Here is a 20,421-nt window from a genome sequence, read left to right as displayed (position 1 = left end):
TTCAAGTCGTTCTTCACTCGTGATAATCATGTCAAATATGACTATACTTCTAATTTGATCTTGGCAATGTGGTGATTTTAGTATTGGGATTTTTCTAATTTCGTAAGGATTTGACATCAGTAAAGGCATAAGTGATAAAAGCGCGAGTTTCAGTCGGTATGGTGAATTATTTATTTGAAAGATTTCATGTAACAATTATGTCAGGATTATTTTCTCAAGTCGATAATAGAATTTCATTCGCATGCAGATAAAAGAGTAAATAGTCCGAACGAGAAGTGTATATTTATTAGAAAGAGTTGGATATTAGTTAAAGTCACTACGAATGATAAGGTTTTCGCCTTGTGAAAGTGAAAAGTTTATTACATGTTGACAGAGTTCGGATAGATGAGAATATCGAATCAAGCGCCTGAACTAGACTAGTCTACATTGAGCAAAGACTTCTTGACTTTCAGTAATGTACTGTTGTATGAATTGTGATGTGTTTCAAGACAGTGAGGTAATGTGATAGTTTAGAGCATTCGATGTTACATAAAATCTGAGTTGTTAAAGAGGTTAAAGCCGAGCATTGGGATCTATCAAAATTATCCTTGCCAGTGTTGATATTGGGTTGAAAATGAGAAGGATTATTCTTAAGGCCATATCAGAATTATTTCCATGGCGGAAAGAGGAAAATGTGATGTATCCTATTGTTAAATGTTTAGCGAGATCTATAAATCATATCTGTATTGAATGAATTCCTACTCATCAGATTCATGGAATTTTAGGTCTCTTTGATTGTTGGATTTCTTAGAATTCTGGTCTCCATTAATCAAGTTATGATCCGAGTTTTATGTCATGATATCATGGGAAACTGATAAGGGTTGAAAATTTAAGAACAGTTGAGAGTTGAGACTGTTAGCTTTCAGATCATATGAGAAATTAAAGAGATGTATTGGAGGTACAGTCTAAGTGAAAGTTCTTTGGCACCGAATATGAGATTAAAAGTGAAGACCACTTTTCTGGTAAGATTTTCGAGACGAAAATCCCTAAAGGGGGGAGAGTTGTAATATCCTGATTTTGGGCCTAGTCGGAATAGTGGTTTCGTGACTACAAAATCCGAGATAGAAATAACTATTTTATGATTATTTTGAGGTCTATGATATGATTGCATCATTGTGTAAAAATTTCGTGAAGAAATTTTATGCATAAAGTGCTTAAATTGAAATTAGGGACTAAATCGAATAATTTGCAAAACTTGCATTCTAGAAGTTTCTAGTATGAAATTGTTTTGAAATATTAATTAGGAGGTATTAAATAGCAATTTTACCAATTTATAAGTCTATGGACAAAAATTGGACATGGATGGAATTTTTAAAAAGTTTAGTAGTAAGGGCATTTTCGTCATTTAGGGCTAAAATGAAATAAAATACAAAATTAAAAGCCAATTTTGCTCATCTTCAACCCCATGGCCGAATATAGCAAGGAGAAACCATGGCTAGGGTTTTTCAAGCTTCCAAGCTCGATTGTAAGTCCATTCTAGCCTCGTTTTTAATGATTTTTACATTTTTGGAATCCCGGTAACTTGGTGATGATTATGCAAATGATGTTTTATATTTGCTTATATGGTTATGTTACTTGCTATTTGCATGTGAACTTACTAAGCATTTATGCTTACTCCATCCTTTTCATTCCTTGTAGTTTTGACAAGCCAGCTCGGAAATCGGGAACGGTCGGAGGTTCGCTCACACTATCTGTATACCATCTTGGCATAATGGCTTGTATATTTTGAGTATGGCATGTATAGCATTATAATAATTTTGTATATATGGTCTTATGATATGGTTATTGAGTGGTATGGAAATGCTTGGTAATGATTAGCCATTGGAATGGCTAATCATGATCATATTTGGTGTTATGTATGTCAAATTGCTAGCTAATCCATGGAAACCATGAAATAGGTAAAATTTACCATAAAATAGATTCTAACAGCAGCAGTGATGTAAATTTGAAAAATCACTAAAAATAGTAGAAATAGAATTAAACGATGAGTATGTTATGAAATTGAATCTTAATGAGTCTATTTTCATATGGATTGAACAAAACAGGTATATGAATTATATTTTATGAGATATTTGAATTTTTGTGAAACAGGGCCAGAGTGATTTCTGGATCCCCTGTTCTGACTTTAAAAATTTATCATAAATTGTACAAATATAATTAGAAGTCATTCTTTATATGTAAGATTCCTTATTGGGTCTAGTTTTAAGAGAAACAAACCTCATAGTCATTGAAATTCTGTACAGAGAGATATCTGATTCGTAATACACAGAGGTCAGAGCAGTCGAACCCTGAAACAGGGGAGACTTTAACTAATAAACTGTACTAATTGGCTTGACCAAAAATTCTATAAAAAAAATTAGTAAATAGATAAATGAGTCTGTTTTCAGGGAAAATTGACAGAATTGGATTTCGAGTTTCGTAACTCGAGATATGAATTTTTAAGCGACTGTGATACATATTGCTAGTTGAATTGGAAATTTTAAAAATAAATTATTTGAGTTGTTTAAGTAATGAATTAAGTCTGTTAACACCTCGTGTTCGACTCCAGCGACAGTCTCGGGTACGGGGCGTTACAATAGGGGTGAATTTAAAGAATAAACTGTACTTATTGGCTACACCAAAAATTCTGAAAACTTTATGGTAAGAAGATATATGAGTCTAGTTTCAGGGAAAATTAACGGATCTTAATTTGGAGTTATGTAGCTCGAGTTATAAATAATTTAGTGACTATGACTCAAATAGACAGCTTTAAATAAACTATAAATAATAATAATAAAATTATAGAAATTGTTGCATATGAACATGAAATGTATTAAATTGATAATTACATTTATTTATTTAGATCCAGAAGATTCAAATACGAAGCTAGATCAAGGAAAGGAAAAAGTTCAGGATTAGTAGATTTTTGTACACGAACAAGTATCAAGGTAAGTTCGTGTAACTTGAATTATATTCTTAAATGCTTGAGATTGTATGTTATTGATGTGAATATGATTTTAATGTTCATTGTATGAAAATTAATGAAACATTGATATATTTGATAAAATGGGAAGAAATCCCGGTTGAATGAAAGGAAAATTCGATGGATCTCTGAAAAGGATTGACGGTAAAAAGGATCTAGCCCGGACGGGTGATCCTATCCTGATATAGCACTCCCGAAGAATATGTGTAAAATGGATTTAGCCCGGACGGGTAATCCGAATTAGGGTCTAAATTTAGCCTGGACTGGTAATTCAGATCCAAGCTCATTAAAGTAATTGTCGTTGCAGGGGATTTAGTCTGGACTAGTAATCCCGACAATACTCTATGAGATTATATTGCAGGGGATTTAGCCTGGACTGGTAATCCCGCTGCAAGGTTGAGGTTCGCGGGAGTGTACTCTCTGAAATGGAAATGTGCGCACATGAATATGAATTGACGGACCCAAAATTGTACACTAAAAGTGTACCTCTGAAAGTCCATCGAAATTCCGATAAATTCAACAGGATAAATATGGAAAAATAACAAGAAAATGGAAATCATGGTATTGATGAGCTCATCAATCATAGTATATATTATTGGTACATGGAAATTATTGTACTAACTTGAATGTTGAGTTTGTGCATGTTAGGGTAATAATGCATTGAATGGATATATGAATGTTTATTGTATTGTATTGAAAATATTAGGTAAGTATAATTCTTGTTACATGAGCTTTCTAAGCACAAAGTGCTTACCTTGTTTCCTTTTCCCCTGTTTTATAGTGTTAAGAGCTCGGAGGTCGGATTTGGTCGGAGACACATCACACTATCAACCTCAGGATTTCGGTATATAAAAAAAACTTTATTTTGGAAATCAATGGCATGTATAAGCTGATAAAGTAAATGATTCTGTGAAATGAATGTAAGGTCAACCAATGGTATGGCTAACAAATCTTGGTTTTGGTATGCGATGATGTTATCTTATAAATATGCGTAAATATATATGCGTTAACCTATCTTGAAATATGTTGAATTGGATTGGTTGATGTGGATTATTTTTGGTCTTGATTTAATATTGCAGGCAATGTTAGATATTTATAAAAGGGCTATATTGAATATATAAAAAAAATCGTAAACTCCGGTAATACCTCGTACCTTATTCTGGCAATGAATACGGGTAGGGGGTATTACAAAGGGTGTTACATTTTCAGTCATTATACTTTTAGAATTTGAAAATTTTAACACTAACCAAATTATAACATTAAATTCATTAAGTTTTGTTATTTTTAAAATTGATGTCTCAAACATATTACCACATGTGTTGCTATGTATATTTGTTATTTTCACATATTATTCATAAAAATCAGTTAATAGATTTAATGTCTATCGTTTGCATTAAGACTAAATTTTGAAATTTAAAAATATAGTCACTAAGAATGATCTAATTGGTGAACCTAAATTAAATCTATAACTTTATGCATAATACAATACTAATGATTTAATTATTACCATTGGATCAAGACTAAAATTTCAAAATTCAAAAGTATAGTGACTAAAATTAATCAAATTAAATTACATGTACTAAATCTAGAATATTTACAAAGTATAGGATCTAATAGAAGAATTTGAACTATAATTCATTAGTTATAATCACAATTTCACTCGTTTGCATATTTGCATATATTTTCAAAAGGAACTTAATAATATTAATTGTGGGATTTGGATAATTATAAATATAATTAATTCTTCAAAACAACTTAATAAATCCAATTAAAACTTAATATTTTCAAAAGAAAATTTTGGTGGTTATAACCAGTTGGCGTTTATCTAATTAATCAATTAAAATTCAAAAAAGTAAAAATGAAAATTGGTGGGCCAGTCTTAGGGATTAGAGGTCCAAGCCCAACACTGGCTCATGCTCAACTTGGTCCCAATCCAACACTAATGATTTCAGTTCCTTGCATAAATCTTCCCTTTCAAATTCAACTAGAAACTTCCTCGATCACCTCGATACTTGTATGGTTCCTTAGCTCATGTCTGATATTGATGTTTAGAATCTAGACTTGTTAATGCTCCATTAAACCAGTGGAGACAACATATTTGGTTACAAACATTCAAATATCTGATTGACTTCCATGATAACAGTTACACACATTCAAACATAAGCAACAACAAGAATGGAAGATCCAAACAATCATAAAGTATTTTAGTAAATGAGAATTTTGATGAATATGCCACAACATACTACTATCACTTATTGATTTCATTGATTCCGATCCCTCTCCAGTAGGCAGGCAGGTACTAAGTGTGTATGGCAACTCCTGGAACTTCCACCATCCGTGGTATACTATCGATAAACTTGGATGGCACGTTGTTGATGAGAGGAGCCTCGGCATCGTAAGCCGAGAGGTGGACTCCCAGGGCAGCCCTCCCTGAAGGATCAAGGTTGTTCTTCCAGGCAACATCCCACTCAACAGCTTTAGCAGTGCTGCATGCCACGCTAGCTCCTCCAGGGACTGTCAATCTAGCCGAGTTCTGTTAAACCCAGCAAATAAGGATGATCACTTCAGCAATCAAATGCTATTGACAAAGTTAACAACTTCAAATCGGAAATCACCTGAGGGAAGAATCTCTCGAAAATCATCCTGTAGTAATATGCTTCTTTTGTCGTTGGCGTGTTGTGAGGAAAGATGTAAGAAGCATTAAGTATCATCTTATCAGTAACCTGAAAGTATAAGGTTGGAATTGATTGATCCTAACACCAGTCTGGTTACTTGAGATTCCAAGCGGAGATAATTATTAAATTATAAGCAATAAGAGGACAAATAGAAAGGTTTTTACATGTTTGGCGGCATGCGCCTTAAGACCATCGATCCAACTATAACCAACGCCATCGCTAAATTGTTCTTTTTGTCGGTAGAGGATGTGCTGCAGGTCATCAAATAGGACTTGTTAGTTGACTTGGGTACTAACGTTAAAATTAACAAATACTAAAGACAACAAAAGATTCAATGACACCTTTGGCAGATAAGGACGCTCTTCATCGTCAAAGGCCTTTCTAAGAATCCATTTCTCGATGCGTCCTTGATCCCTTTTTATCTGTATCATAATACAGAAAAAGTATTCTTGGTCAGTCTGTATCATAATATAGTTGTCGTTTTAAGGAGAAATTACTTGTTTACATACCATCTTTGATTCAGGGTCTATAGACATGGCAACTTTGATAAATTCTTTGTCTAAGAAGGGTACTCGAGCCTCCAATCCCCACGCTGATGTTGCTTTGTTAGCTCTCAGGCAATCATACTGATGAAGTGCTTTGATCTGTAAAAGTTTAAAAAGACCAGTTCCATTATATCCTTATAGTCCAATTCCGATGGCTACTTCCGTGTGTGGTGATCTATTACCTTGTGGCATGTTTCACGGTGAAGTTCTTCCTTATTTGGAGCCTTATGGAAGTACAAATATCCACCAAAAATCTCGTCGGAGCCTTCACCAGAAATAACCATCTTCACTCCTAGTGACTTGATCTTTCGTGACATCAGAAACATAGGAGTGCTCGCCCTGATTGTAGTCACGTCATAGGTTTCAATGTGGTAGATGACATCTTCGATCGCATCAATTCCATCCTGCCATATTAGAGCGAAAATTAGCGAAAGTTGGACCACCAGGACTTGAATTAAAAGAATTACTAAATCTTGGGTAGTTACTTGAACGGTAAAGTGAAACTCGTGATGAACAGTGCCCAAATAGTCTGCAACCTCCTTTGCGGCCTTCAAATCTGGTGAACCCTGCGTAGAAATCCATAAACAAATTTTAAGGAAAGTTAATTCCTTTAAAACTATGCTTCAAGGTTTCATCCTATACCACGTGACTTACCTCAAGTCCGACACAGAAAGAATGGAGCTGACTTCCCCATTGTTTGGCAGCCTTGGTACCAGCCAGGTACCGAGCCGTGATAGAAGCAACCAATGATGAATCAAGGCCTCCAGATAGCAAAACTCCGAAAGGCACATCAGTCATCAGCCTTTTGATCACAGCCTACAAATATATTACATATGACCCATAAGGTAAAATGGCAGAAAATGAAAAGAGAAAAAAAAGTGTCAAATGTTTGGCTGCAAGTCATCAAGCTTACATTTTCAAATGCGTGTCTGAGAACAAGCGGGTCATATGGAACTGAAGGAATGGACTCGGAAAACCAGGGTGGGTTGTACCACCTCCTGAATCCTCTTGATTTGCTAGTGTACAAGTGTCCAGGAGGAAAGCTCTCAAAGTGTTCGCAGTCATCGTTCAATCCTTTCATCTCTGATGATATCCATACCGAACCTGAATATAATAAGAGTTAAACAACTAACTTAGCAAACCAATCTCAATCTGGACTTGTTTTTTTCTATCATGAATAGCCAATTCGATAAATATCAGTAGTGAAGAAAGTAAAAAACCGCGAAATAACAGCTAATTATTATACAAATATCACACAGGTATATTAGATATATTGCAGAAAGCAAGATATAATACCATCAAGTCCCCAGCCAATATAGAGGGAGGTGACCCCAATAGCATCACGAGCAACAATGAAGCTGTTGTCACGGGTATCCAGCAGCACAAATGAGAAGATTCCATCCAACATGTCCACGAAGTCTTCCCCATATTCCTCGTACTGTAATATAGTGCAAGTTTAAGCAACAACTTTTACACTTGAATTTACAAAACAAACTAACAAATTTAGACCCGTAATGAGCTGTATCACTAAAAGGTTTAGCAATGTGGACTTTACCAGATGGGCAATAACATCACAATCACTGCCAGTCCTGAACTTGTGGTTTACCAACTTCTTCCTCAATTCTTCATGGTTGTAAATCTCTCCATTCACCTAGTTCCAGATACATAATTGACCGATTACAAAATATAAATTAACCGTTACATGTTTGAAATTTTAAATGAGTGATCATATGGGCTAAAACTGGATAAGTACTAAAACGAAAGAAGCATAGAGAGGCTTACAGTGACAGCAACACTCTTATCTTCATTAAAGAGAGGCTGGTCACCGGAAGCAGGATCGACGATGGCAAGACGTTGATGAGCCAAATAGCTGTCTCCATGTTGATAGAGCCCACTCCAGTCAGGACCACGGTGCTTCAACCTGTTCATACATCAGCCAACGATAGCTATTTCAGCTTATTATTTCTCTTTTATCACTATTTGTTTCGCCAGATGATCGTTAAATTACGGCCCACACCCCACGTGAATAATCACTGACTAAGTAGTGATATACATATATTTATCAGCAGTGACATATTTAATGGAACTTAATATTCTCAAAATTCATATCTGATTTTATTAGCATCCTAAAACACACTGTGCCACCTTCTTTTATTTTAATTTTCCTCTTTCTTTTGTTTCAAAAGTAGTAACGTCATTGCTTCAAGACCCTTGGTATAGTTCTCCTCCAAGTTTGGAGATGATCTATCTTTAAAGTAGTAACCATGTTTGTTTGTTTTTCCCTCTTGTTTTTGCAAGGCCAATATGAGAGAGATAATTTAAACCTATTTTGCAAATGTTTATCAACGTATTTAGAGACACAAACGTCAAAATAGGCTAAAATAAAAAGACCCCCGAAATTAAAAGTGAAAACGTAAGAAAGAAAAAAAATAATATTTGCCTGCGGGAAAGCTCCAGCACTCGAACCCTTTTAGCCTGAGAATCATCAGAACAACCCAAAACTGCTAAAATACCACACATTTTCTTTCAATAGTTATCACTCCCCAACACCTTTTTTTTCTTCCTTTTCCTGAACAACTATAACAAACTAAAGTAAATGTATTGGTATTGAAAATCGTAAACAAAGCAAAACACAAAGGAGGAGGAAAATTGAAAAAGAAGACGAAATTTTGCAGGAGATGGAGCAGAAGACAGTGGAGTGTAAACACGGGAAGACAACACGTCTTGTGTTTTGACATTTCATCAAACGCCACGCATTTATAGTTGAGAATTTCAGATTCTCACGGAAACGGCGTCGTACGCTCACTTCATCGCTTCTTCGAAACCATGTACATTCCTGTCGCCACGTGGTCTCTCATGACTGGTTTTCGGTGATGCTTTTTTACCGTTTCACCTGTTTTCACGGTCATTTACTTTGCTGACACAGCACATAGCAATGTGAAAAGTCAAATGTTTTTACACTTTTCTCAGACTTGTCTACTTGTCTTCCATAAATTGGACCTCTAGCTGACGTGGATTTTCTTTTCTTGGTTTTGGCGATGCAACCTAGGCCGTTGATTCTTTTCACTTAGAGAAATAATCAAGGGCAACTCTACGTAATCCATTATAAATTGACTGAACAATAATAATATATTTAACTAATCGTGAATAGAGTGTTAATTCGATTGATATGATATTATTGTTAATGTTGAAGAATATGAATTTAAGTGTATTGAATCGTATTATACTTCCAGTTATAAATCAGATATAGACTATAAATAATTTTAGATATTATAAAAAAAAAAACATTGATACAATCAAAATCTATTTGTTTGTTGCGGGAACAATCAACCTATTGCGTAATAAGATGTTAAAATTAATTTCTTTTTCTTTTGGATCATACTACTTAACACCTTTAATTTAACATTTAGATAAAGTGCAATATAAAGACATAAAAAACAAAACTTTGATTTGAAATTTCGACATTAATGATGCAACAATCAAAATCAAGATTTATCCTTTCCGGTTATTTATTGGAGCAAGTTATATTAAAATGAGAATGTGATTATATTTTTCATTTAATTAATTAAAATTAGGGCTACATATTTTGCTTGCTTGTTATTAGGTTAAAATATGTCCTTATTGCAATTTTAAAAATTTAAAATTTATGACTTTATATTTTTATTTTAAAAATTTAATCTTTTAATTTATCGATTTTAAAATTTCAAGTATAATTGTTAATACAATTATTTTTGTTAAATTTATTAGTTTGACATTTAAAAAAAATACTCACTTGGTAATCATGAAATTAAAAAATAACATTATAATGAATTTAAATTTAATTAAAAATAAAATATTAATAATTAGACATAAATTTTAAAATTTGAAAAGTATAGATTCAATTCTTATAAATAAAAATACATTAATTAAATTCTAAATTTTCGAATAATTAGGAGCTTATAGTATATTTTAACAGTATCATCAATAGCATGAACTTAATTATTGAGAAAACAAAGAGAGTGACCAAGAAGTGGACCTAATAATTTTGAAATATTGAAAATCATATAGCAATAAATTTTAATATATTAAAATAAAATTTAAGTATTTATATAACACATAAAGGAATAATATGAATATAACACAAATACGTTAATTATCAAAACTAATAAAAAGGTAGGGATTTAATGGAAACGAAAGGTTATATATATATATATATATATAATAAGTACTATATATTTTTACATTATCCGATGTTTGTTACGTGCTTCAAGTTAGGAAGACAACAATAAACAAGCTGATATTCGGTGAGCTATGATAGGGCCAAAAAAAATCTTTCCGGATTTTTTTTATAAGATATCATTTTTCTTTGCCAATTTCATAAAATTCTGGATCCATCCAATATTAATTACTCAGATGAGACATGAGAGGGTTATTTTGCTATCGGTAAATATAACCCAAAACCTTGTTTTTAAATTAATAGATAACTGTGGGATTCAACCATGAACCTTAACTTAATTGACATATGGAGGTGGGTGTAAGTTTTTTAGTATTTTAAAGTGTATTATCTTCCTATTTATAAATTAAAAAGAATTATAGATAAATTTAAACATTATCTAAAAAATTAGATATAATCAAAATTTATAATAATAATATAGTCAAAAATAATACAATCATTCTAGATTTTCATCTATGAAATGTGCATAAATTACATAAACATGTACATAATATGTATAACAGTGCAAATGTATGTATGTCTAGCTTATATTAGCTTTAGCTAGTTATATCTAGATTAATTTCAATTCCGTCTGATTTTTATTTACTATGTATTGAACTTGATCAAATATGTTTTTATATTTATTTTGCATACTAATAAAACTGAAAATTTTACAATTATAGTTAAATTTTAACTGCACAGCCAATATATATAAAATTTGAATTCAATGAATGATTTAAATGAAGTTTGAAAGGTAGATAAAGGATTCCGCATCCTTCCTTCAAATACTTGCTAGTTATAGTTTATTAAAATTATAAAATTACGACATTGATTTTATGGATATTTTCATTACGAATAGTTTGAAGTTATACTAAAAAATAATAATAAAATTATTTTATTATTATTATTATTATTATTATTATTAGATTTGGATCCATTAATATAATTTCTTTTTCTTTTTCTTTTTCATGGGGAAAATCGAAGCCACGCCAGCTAGAACCCTATTGATTCACTTTTGGCGAAAGCGAGCTGGAGCACATGTGTAATGTGTTACTATTATTTGTTTTTTAAAAGATTTTCCGTGTCTGATATTTAAGTATAAATATAAATAACAATAAAAGTAATCCTTTAAATCTATAAAAGTTAAAATACGGGTGTATTGATATTAAATATTCATCTCAAACATATATTTCCGCACCATTAATTTTGAATGATTAAGGGGATAAGGAGAAGAAAATGATTGAGTTCAGATGCAAAGAACGTATGGGCCGAAGAACCATATTCATGGTTGCAATTTCTAGATGTAGTTGTCATATGCTATCCCTGTAGTATTGCAGATTCATAATACACAAAGTGCTTGTCACTTATATAAACGAACAAGAAAAATTATTAAGTACAAAAACATGGGCTCATCATTCCTCACGTTCTCATGCAAATCAAATTTGAATCTAATGTATGTGTTGGCTTAATATTTAAGGTGTTTATAGTTTCAAGTATGACTTCGATTTGAATCGTTCTAATCGCGTTGTTATTGAGACTTTACTTTCCTTTTGTAATTCACCGAATATAAAGTTCCACAAAATTTCAATAAGAGCTCACTTTTCTGTTTTCATCACCTCTAACTTGCCTAAGCTATTATAAGTATTATTATATTTTATGTTACATAAAAATTATCTAATATGGTTAATTAAACTTTAATTCAATTGGTAGTGTTGTTATTATAATAATCAAAAGAATTTGTGTTCGAATACGTTTATACGTGTATTTTATTTCGATTTAAGAGTTCAAACATTATAGGTAGAAATAGATATTGTATTAAAAAATATTATTTAATTTGTATAATTAAGTAATGTTTTGTATAAAAAATTATATTCATATATGGTTTGTGGAGTTTTTAAACTCCACATGTAAGTTTAGGGTAAGACATGTGATCTATAGGTATAGTAAAAGTTTTAAAATTACATATATAAAGGACACTTATCACATTTTTAACTATATTTATAGAGTTTAAAAATTTCATAAGTTGTGTATAAAGTTATTACCCTTTGTATATATAATCACCTAAAATGTTATAAATGTTTTGTGTAATTGCACAAATCGTTATCTAATAACAGTGGGTGCCAAATCTAATAAAAATAAATTTCCACTCAAAACATATTTTCTTTTTGTATGTAACAGTGAGCAAAGTTTAACCCACAAATATTGGTGATAATTCTATTTCTTTAATCAATATGATGGAAATTTAGATTTGATCATCCATAAAAGATAAATTTAATATTATTTAATAAATTATTTATAATTACTAACGCTATACTTATTTCTCTAATATTTCTTTACCTTTTTATAACCACGATGAAGCTTGTCGAAATTATTTTCATTTTTCATTATTTAAAACAATCTTATAACAAAGCATCTAAGATTTCATTTATTAATAGCTTGAAAAATAGAAATCTAATTCTAGCCAACAATTACAAGCAATTAGTATTTATTTAAACTAGATTATATATCCATTTATCAAGTATTAGAATAATTAATCAATGCAAATGGCATGGGGAGCTTTCTTTTACAAGATATAGAGGGAACGAAACTATAGATTTTTTTATAATACTCATTTGTCAGAGCAAGTAATATTGGAGAAGATTAAAGCTGCAGTTCGTATGAGGTTATTTGATCCTAGAATTAGATATGATGAGATTGTAAATAATAGAATTTGTATAGCTTGGGGTATAGAGTGATTTTACTGTATAGCTTTTGTTTACATATTGGAACTTCCTATGTTGTTTTGTTGTAGCAGATTTTCTGCTTCTCGATAAATAACTTTTACAGATTTGTAAAAAAAAAAAAAAAAGGAAAAATCTCATAAACATGAAGAATCAAAACTTCAAAATCTCTTCAACTAAAAAAACTTTAACAACTCATGTTCAGAGAAAACACAAAAATAAAATAATACTAATTGTAGTTAGGTCTATTTCTTATCTTAAAACTATGTATTTATAAGTTAAAATTTGCATAAGAGCATAAAAGATAAAATTGTAGTTTTTTATCTTAATAATATAAAAAAATTTTAATAGCTTAAATGGTATGCCCATAAGATTATTTATTAAAATAGTATGTTTGCTAGTGTTACATGACAAATTGGCGATATTAGACTAAAATGTAATGACTTAAAATATTAAGGGACCTAATATGAAAATTTTCCATTTCCGATGTCCCTGCATATTTTAAGTCATCATATTTCAGTCTAGTACTGTCAATTTATTAGGTGATACCAATAGAACATTGTAACAAACGTACCATTTTGATAAATAAATTTCATGGACATCCATTTAAGTTATGATATTTTTTATATTATTAAAGTAAAAAGCCTTAAGATTGCCCTTAATGAATAAAAGCAATTTTTTCAAGTTTGTCAGATTTCTGTCATAGACTTCAAGACTGTTTTTTTTTTGGTATTTTCTTGATGTTTTTAAGGTTTGAGTGTTAATATGTCAATTCCTTCGAAAAAGTAAATTATATACTCAAATTGAAATTTTATAGCTTAAGATATGATTAAAACAGTGAAGCAAAGTCAAGTTGAAATTGAGTCCAAATCATAAAAACTTATTAAAATTACTTTGAAACTTTTTTTTATCCAATTCTTCCACTTAGGCAAGAGAAAACATTAAAATATAAGTTAAAATAAAATAATTGAACACTTAAATAGCAAATTTCGGAGGAAAAATATGACAAATAATTTGAATTTATGCATGATATTAGATAACATAAGCTATTATAAATGTATGCAAAGCATTAAAAAATTATAATAATTTGTATAATTACACAATTATATAAAAATATTACAAAATAGAGGTGGAACTAAAAGTGGCTCTAAAATAGAAAATTTCACTTTTAAATTATTTATAATTTATAAAATTTTAAAATTAATATATGATAAATTTGTACATTAACTCTTAAAATGATAATTTTAGTCCTTTAAAATTTATAAAAATATAAATTATTAAAATAATAAAATTACATTTTAATTTTTGATTATCATATTAACTTTACCTCTCTAAAATATGGTTAGCAGATTATATTTTAATTTTCCTTTATCACACCAATTTCTTCTTTCATTCTCTCTCCTTTTCTTTCTCCGTCACAAAAAGGTTGTACATCAACTACTCTAATAGGAAACACAAAACTATTAACTAAAGATCTAATTTAAGAGCAAAATGATAAAATATATGTAATCTGTAAAATTTGTGGATCATTGAAAGTGAAAAAAAAAAGTCAAAGATTTAGACGTAAGAAAACTTAAACTCCATTCAAAATGCAGCAATGATAGCTTTGATGATATAAAGGTAGAAGACTGCCGCACTCAAAAAATCTTACAGGTTTTAATTGAAAGGGCCGTTCAGTGGTCCTTAATCAAACAAACAAATATAATAAATAAAAATGATACATATTAAATTTATACATTAATTTTATTTTAATATTTAATTTAATAAATAAACTTTAATTTGGTGTAATTATACACATGAAATTTAAATTTTGAATCATACAAATTTATAAAGTTTTGATTTTAATTTTGATTAAACCTCGTGTAATGGCCTTACAGTTAAGGATGTTCACTACCCCAAGTGTAATTTAAATTCGAGTCACACTAATTCTATTTGTTATTTGAGTTTTTACCTATTATTATAATTTACTAACAAAAATTTTAATTTTGATTAGAAGTAACACAAGTGGTAGAAGGAATAAGCAAGGAATAGCGCTTCTTGTGTTTTATGTTGACTAGAAAGAGTTGATGATGGTCATCATTTCTTCCCTTGAGAATACCAATAAAAATTTACAATTATGCGCCCACTAGAGACAATCTTCATGTTGCTTATGTGTGTGCATATGTATTAAGATTCATTTTATATGTAAACCCCTATCATGTTGGACAAGTTGATATTTTCTATTCAAATGCTATTTAAATGACTGTGAATTGATTTTTCATTAGTTTATCAGTAAAACTTAAATACCATATCTATAGGTAGGGGCGAAGCCAAAAAAATTTTTTAGGGGGGTCGGATGAAATTTTAATTTTCTATAGTTTATATATTTATAATTTGTAAAAGATTAAATCAAATTTTTATAATTTTAGGGGGGCCAAAGTACAATTTTACATTTACTAATTTAAAATTTTTAAAAATTTTTAAGGGCCTAAAAATAATTTTACATTTTAGGGGAGCCAGGCCCATGCTAGCCCCCCTTGCTACGCCCCTGTCTATAGGATAGACAAGAGATATGTTAATGTTTTTTTGTAATCACTTGATTGGTTTATTTGTAAGATAAAAAGAAACTAAAAAGTATTGAGACTTGTGTTTTATGATACTTTTTTATATTTAATCTGTTAATGAGCATGAATGAGGTTCAAGATGATAATAAAGAATTATATTATTTTATTATTAAAAATATTTAAAATGATATATTATAATATTTAAAATGTTCTGAATGGATTAAGTTGAAATTTGAATATTGAAATCTAAAATTGGATAATATTCTTATTTCTTGGAAGGAGTACGAAAACCTTGACAAAGATTTTTCTTTTTGAACTTTAATTTCACTATGAATTCCTCTTATATTTACTTTTTTTTTATATACAATACTTAGAACTATCAATAGTCTCTTCTCAATTCTTTAATAGGAGGATAATACACTTCACCGTACTTAAATCCACCTTCTAATATATTGACAACAATATCAATGCCAATCGAACGAAAACGCAATTCACAATATCTAAACAAAGTTAATTCCAGCTTAAAATCATCAGAGGTAAGCTCAACATAAACTTTTGACGAGGCTAATATCAAGGCCGAGATAACCCTTATGGCCCATGTCAAAATTGGTTATGTTGTATAGTCTGGCCTGAAACTTGAACATTAAGCATTAAAATACAAAAGACAATAAATTAAGCCCGTGGAGACCCAATGTTGCTTCATTAATTTATTCATATTTCAACCAAAGAGCACCTCAACTTCATGGAAGGCACGTTTCCCCACGCGTAGTGCCATCGAATTCCTCGCATGCAAATTTTCTAAGCTTCATATTTGACGGAATCATGATCCTATACGTATTTATAGAATAAATCAAAATTTTCTTTTTAGAAATAAAATACACAAAGCCTAAATATAAAAAAAAAAAAAACTAATTACTGTTTGATCTCATAAGAATATTCGAATAGGTATTCTTTTAAATAAAATCTTGATTTTAAACAGTAGTTCTTCAAGTATCACTAAATAATCAATATTATTACTAATTAAATTATTTTTAGTTTATTAAACAACTTTTAATAAATTAAGATTGTCTAATATAAATTTACATACAAGTATGGCATCCAAGCAATAGTCAATAAACAATTAAACACATAAATTAAATTATCAATTGCACTAAACTTGCTATAAATAAAATATTAGACATTATGTGGTCAGGTGAGATGCAAGCAAAGTCCCCACCTCAAATTAGAATATTCTAAAAAAATAAATCGTTGGTATTATACGGTGCAGGTAACAACCATTGTTTCTATATCTGGCGAATTTATAAATTTTTTTTTTTTTCGAGAACCATCTTTGATAGTCCCTTTTAAAGAACAATATATGTGCGTGTGCATGCCAAACCAGGCATGAGATGGATATGGTTATCTTAATTTCAAGCTATAGAAAGTCAAAAGAATATTTGAGGTTTGATGCAAATTTCATGCGGCCTATGATTGTTTGCTTAATATCGAAGTCGGGTTTTATTAAACTTATTGACATTGAGTTTTCATTTTGTATATGTTGGATGTTTGCGTACAACACGTATTAGAGGCAATCTATCAACTTTGGATTTGACTGTAGATGAGTTAACAATCACAGGTACTGACAGCAGCAAGTATTTTTGCTGTTTCTTCTGGTGGATATGTATATGTATGTCTTAATCTTGTAAATGTTTGAACTGTAGATTATTTGTGTTTAAAACCACTGTTTATTAAACAAAAGTACACGATTCCATTCACACCCATGAAATTTGGATGAACTAACTATGCCCTGAAATCTTTATTAAAACAAAACTGCATGTCACCTCAAAAATGTGAATACCAGAGGCTGGAAATAGATTCCCCGGAAAGTTAAAAAGAAAGAAGTAAAACCGAATGTTGATGTCATTGCTGATCATTTGAGGAGTATAGTAAACTTGGAGAACTTGGTCATTGATTTTGATCTCATAATAGCAGTTAGAAGATCAGCATCTCAAGCTTAACCTTGAATTCAGATCACATGTTTGACTAAAGTAATTCTGCAGAAATTGCGAAACCCTGGATTCAGATCGGTCTTCCTCTAAAGAAAAAGTCACCCTACAGAATATAACAGCAAGTCAATATCAATCCTAAAAACTCGGCTCAACTACAATACAGTGTTTGTTTAATGGAGTTGAATATTATATTTGTTATATATTTTTTATCAATTTCCAGGGCCTGATTGATGTTGCTATGTTACTAGTATTTGAAGTAATTAAAAAAAAAATCGCTGGCAGCCTTAGGTTCTTCAGTCGATTCCGTTCACACCATGAAATGACGTGAAGCAGGTCCAGATTTTAATTTGAAAGTTACAATATATACAGCCTACACCTCTCACAGCCAGGCAGTGCATAAGAACCAATGGATGCATCGAGAAATTACCCTCTGCAGTTCCCAAATCAGTTTGAACTATATGATTTCATTGATGATCCGAATTTTGATCAGTTCATCAATCTGATTCGTGGTGAAAGTAAAGATGCAGGCGTCGGTTATGATTGCGATCTTATCAATGGTAGTTTTGTTGAGGATAAGCAGATTAGTTCCACACCTGGGGATACTTTTTGCCTTGATGCTTCAAGCACCATTGTGCCGGATCCTAACTATGTTTTCGATCCATTGCCAAGTACTTTTTATGGAGAAATGATGAAGGATGGTGAGGATGATAACGACGAGGAAAACTCTTCCGGGACAACCACCGCAACCACCCCCACAACACCAACAGCCACAAAGAAACCAAGGGTTGATCGGTCGAGAACTTTGATCTCGGAACGACGGAGGAGGGGTCGGATGAAGGAGAAGCTCTATGCATTGCGTTCCCTGGTTCCTAACATAACAAAGGTATGTGTTACGTATATATATAAGTATAACATGTGTTGGATCCAGTTGCGAATATAATTCGATGGATAAGGCTTTAATTTTATGTTACCGCAGATGGATAAGGCTTCGATTATTGGAGATGCCGTATTGTATGTGCAAGACCTGCAAATGCAGGCTAAGAAACTAAAAGCTGAGATTGCGGGTCTTGAAGCAACATTGGCAGGATCCGAAAGGTACCAAGAATCAATTGAAAACCCTGTTAAGATTCGAGTTGCAAGAAACAACAGCCACCCAGTTTGCAAGAAGATAATGCAGGTAAAGAAAATAATAATAATAATAGTAATATAACAATCACTTGTTTTTAATAATTGTGATATTATTTACTGCCTTTTTTTTTTCCATGGAAATGAAACAATGGTTTTCACTTTACAATGCAGTTGAATATGTTTCAAGTGGAGGAAAGAGAGTTTTACATTAGATTGATATGCAACAAAGGTGAAGGGGTTGCAATATCACTTTACAACGCCCTTGAGTCCCTCACTAACTTCAAAGTTCTGAATTCCAATTTGGCCACTGTTTCTGACAGATTTGTATTAACATTTACTCTAAATGTAAGTCAACCTTTACTCTTTTTCTATTCTTACGCGAATTCCAGTACCATATATAGCTGCTGAGGTTTTAAATTGCAAAACTTGCAGACTGATTTATATAAAACTGCAGATGAGAGATTGTGAGCAGTCAATGAACTTGCCAAACCTGAAGTTATGGGTGTGCGGGGCTCTTCTGAACCAAGGATTTGAGTTTATAACACCTTTATCTTCCTAATCTGTCTCGTCAGTGCCTGTTAATGATGCTTGTTCTTCATCGACAATGAAGTCCCATAACTGTTAGTTTGTTATGTAATAGTTCTATATTCTTGAATACTCGAGGTTGAACTTGATTAGCGAAACCAAGACTCTAATACTCTTCCAATAGACTACACGGGTTGCAAGAACAAATTGATTTGTTTTCTTACTAGTGTTAATGATCTGTGGCATTTGGATCATGCCTGAAACACAAATTTGTGCTAATATACGTGTATTAATGTCTTGTTTATGCAAAATGATCTTATAATTTTCAGTGACTAACTCTAATTTATCGTTATTTGAATAAACAATCCCGACGAAGCAGAAAATTAGAAAATTGATCTAAATTAAGATTAAGCCATTTTATTTTAATTTACTGTTAATTTGTTTCCTACAATTGTGATCGAATCTCGCTAACTTGCTCAAAAAATATTTTAAAAAAAAAAATTGTTGAGCGTCCAATTTTTTAGTTTTGGCAGTGAATCGGGTTCTCAACAATGGTTGGCATTGTTCCCGGGTTGTGCTGGGATTTTTTTCTCTCACCTCTACCAAAAATACAGAGGGAGAATGCCTCGAGGAATTAGATTGTTTGTTGGCGCACGACCACCTCCATAAATGAAAATTACCCCTTTACTCAAGTTAATTTAATGTAAAATTATATTTTGCTTTTTCAAAGAAAAAATTTTATAATTTAATCTTTTCAAATTTATAAAATTTTATATTAATGCAATAATAAAATTACATTTTAACTCTATCAAAAATTTATAATTTAAATTCGACTCATTTAGAACAAATTTTGACTTTGCCTCTGACTAAGGAGATGTTAGCACTAGCCTTTGTTGAGTTTTGAAACTCTTACGTATAGTATATAGGTCACCATTTACGGGCTTGTAGGTCCACCAATTTAACTGCTCTCAGCTTTGTGAGTCAAGCCCATCGGGCTTCTACTAATGGCACATTGACATTCAATAAAGCACAAGAGATAAAACTCTCATAAAAAAATAATACTTTTAATTGTTTATCCCACAAGCAACATTTAAAAAAATTATT

At 31.1% G+C, this 20,421-nt stretch overlaps 2 protein-coding genes across 2 annotated transcripts; one reads left to right on the top strand and one right to left on the bottom strand.

Moving 5' to 3' along the window:
- Positions 1-5,098: 5,098 nt before the first annotated feature.
- Positions 5,099-8,951, bottom strand: LOC108486929 (asparagine synthetase [glutamine-hydrolyzing] 1). The gene is made up of 12 exons (XM_053028498.1): positions 8,004-8,951; positions 7,777-7,872; positions 7,518-7,659; positions 7,135-7,325; positions 6,876-7,037; positions 6,707-6,787; positions 6,404-6,625; positions 6,186-6,320; positions 6,018-6,098; positions 5,841-5,927; positions 5,617-5,724; positions 5,099-5,534 (listed from the first exon to the last, which is right to left on the bottom strand). Exons 1-12 carry the CDS (start codon positions 8,148-8,150, stop codon positions 5,301-5,303), a joined length of 1,686 nt encoding a protein of 561 aa, XP_052884458.1. The 5' UTR covers positions 8,151-8,951; the 3' UTR covers positions 5,099-5,300.
- Positions 8,952-17,888: 8,937 nt separating this feature from the next.
- On the top strand, positions 17,889-19,524 carry LOC108488805 (transcription factor FER-LIKE IRON DEFICIENCY-INDUCED TRANSCRIPTION FACTOR-like). Its single transcript, XM_017793092.2, has 4 exons — positions 17,889-18,547; positions 18,641-18,841; positions 18,964-19,137; positions 19,247-19,524. The coding sequence occupies exons 1-4, from the start codon at positions 18,071-18,073 to the stop codon at positions 19,349-19,351; spliced, it is 957 nt and encodes a 318-aa protein (XP_017648581.1). The 5' UTR covers positions 17,889-18,070; the 3' UTR covers positions 19,352-19,524.
- Positions 19,525-20,421: the final 897 nt, after the last annotated feature.

The sequence above is a fragment of the Gossypium arboreum genome, chromosome 5 (assembly GCF_025698485.1).
Source record: "Gossypium arboreum isolate Shixiya-1 chromosome 5, ASM2569848v2, whole genome shotgun sequence".
Lineage (NCBI taxonomy): Eukaryota > Viridiplantae > Streptophyta > Magnoliopsida > Malvales > Malvaceae > Gossypium > Gossypium arboreum.
The sequence above is the reverse complement of the archived record's forward strand: the minus strand, read 5'-3'. Positions and strand labels throughout refer to the sequence as shown.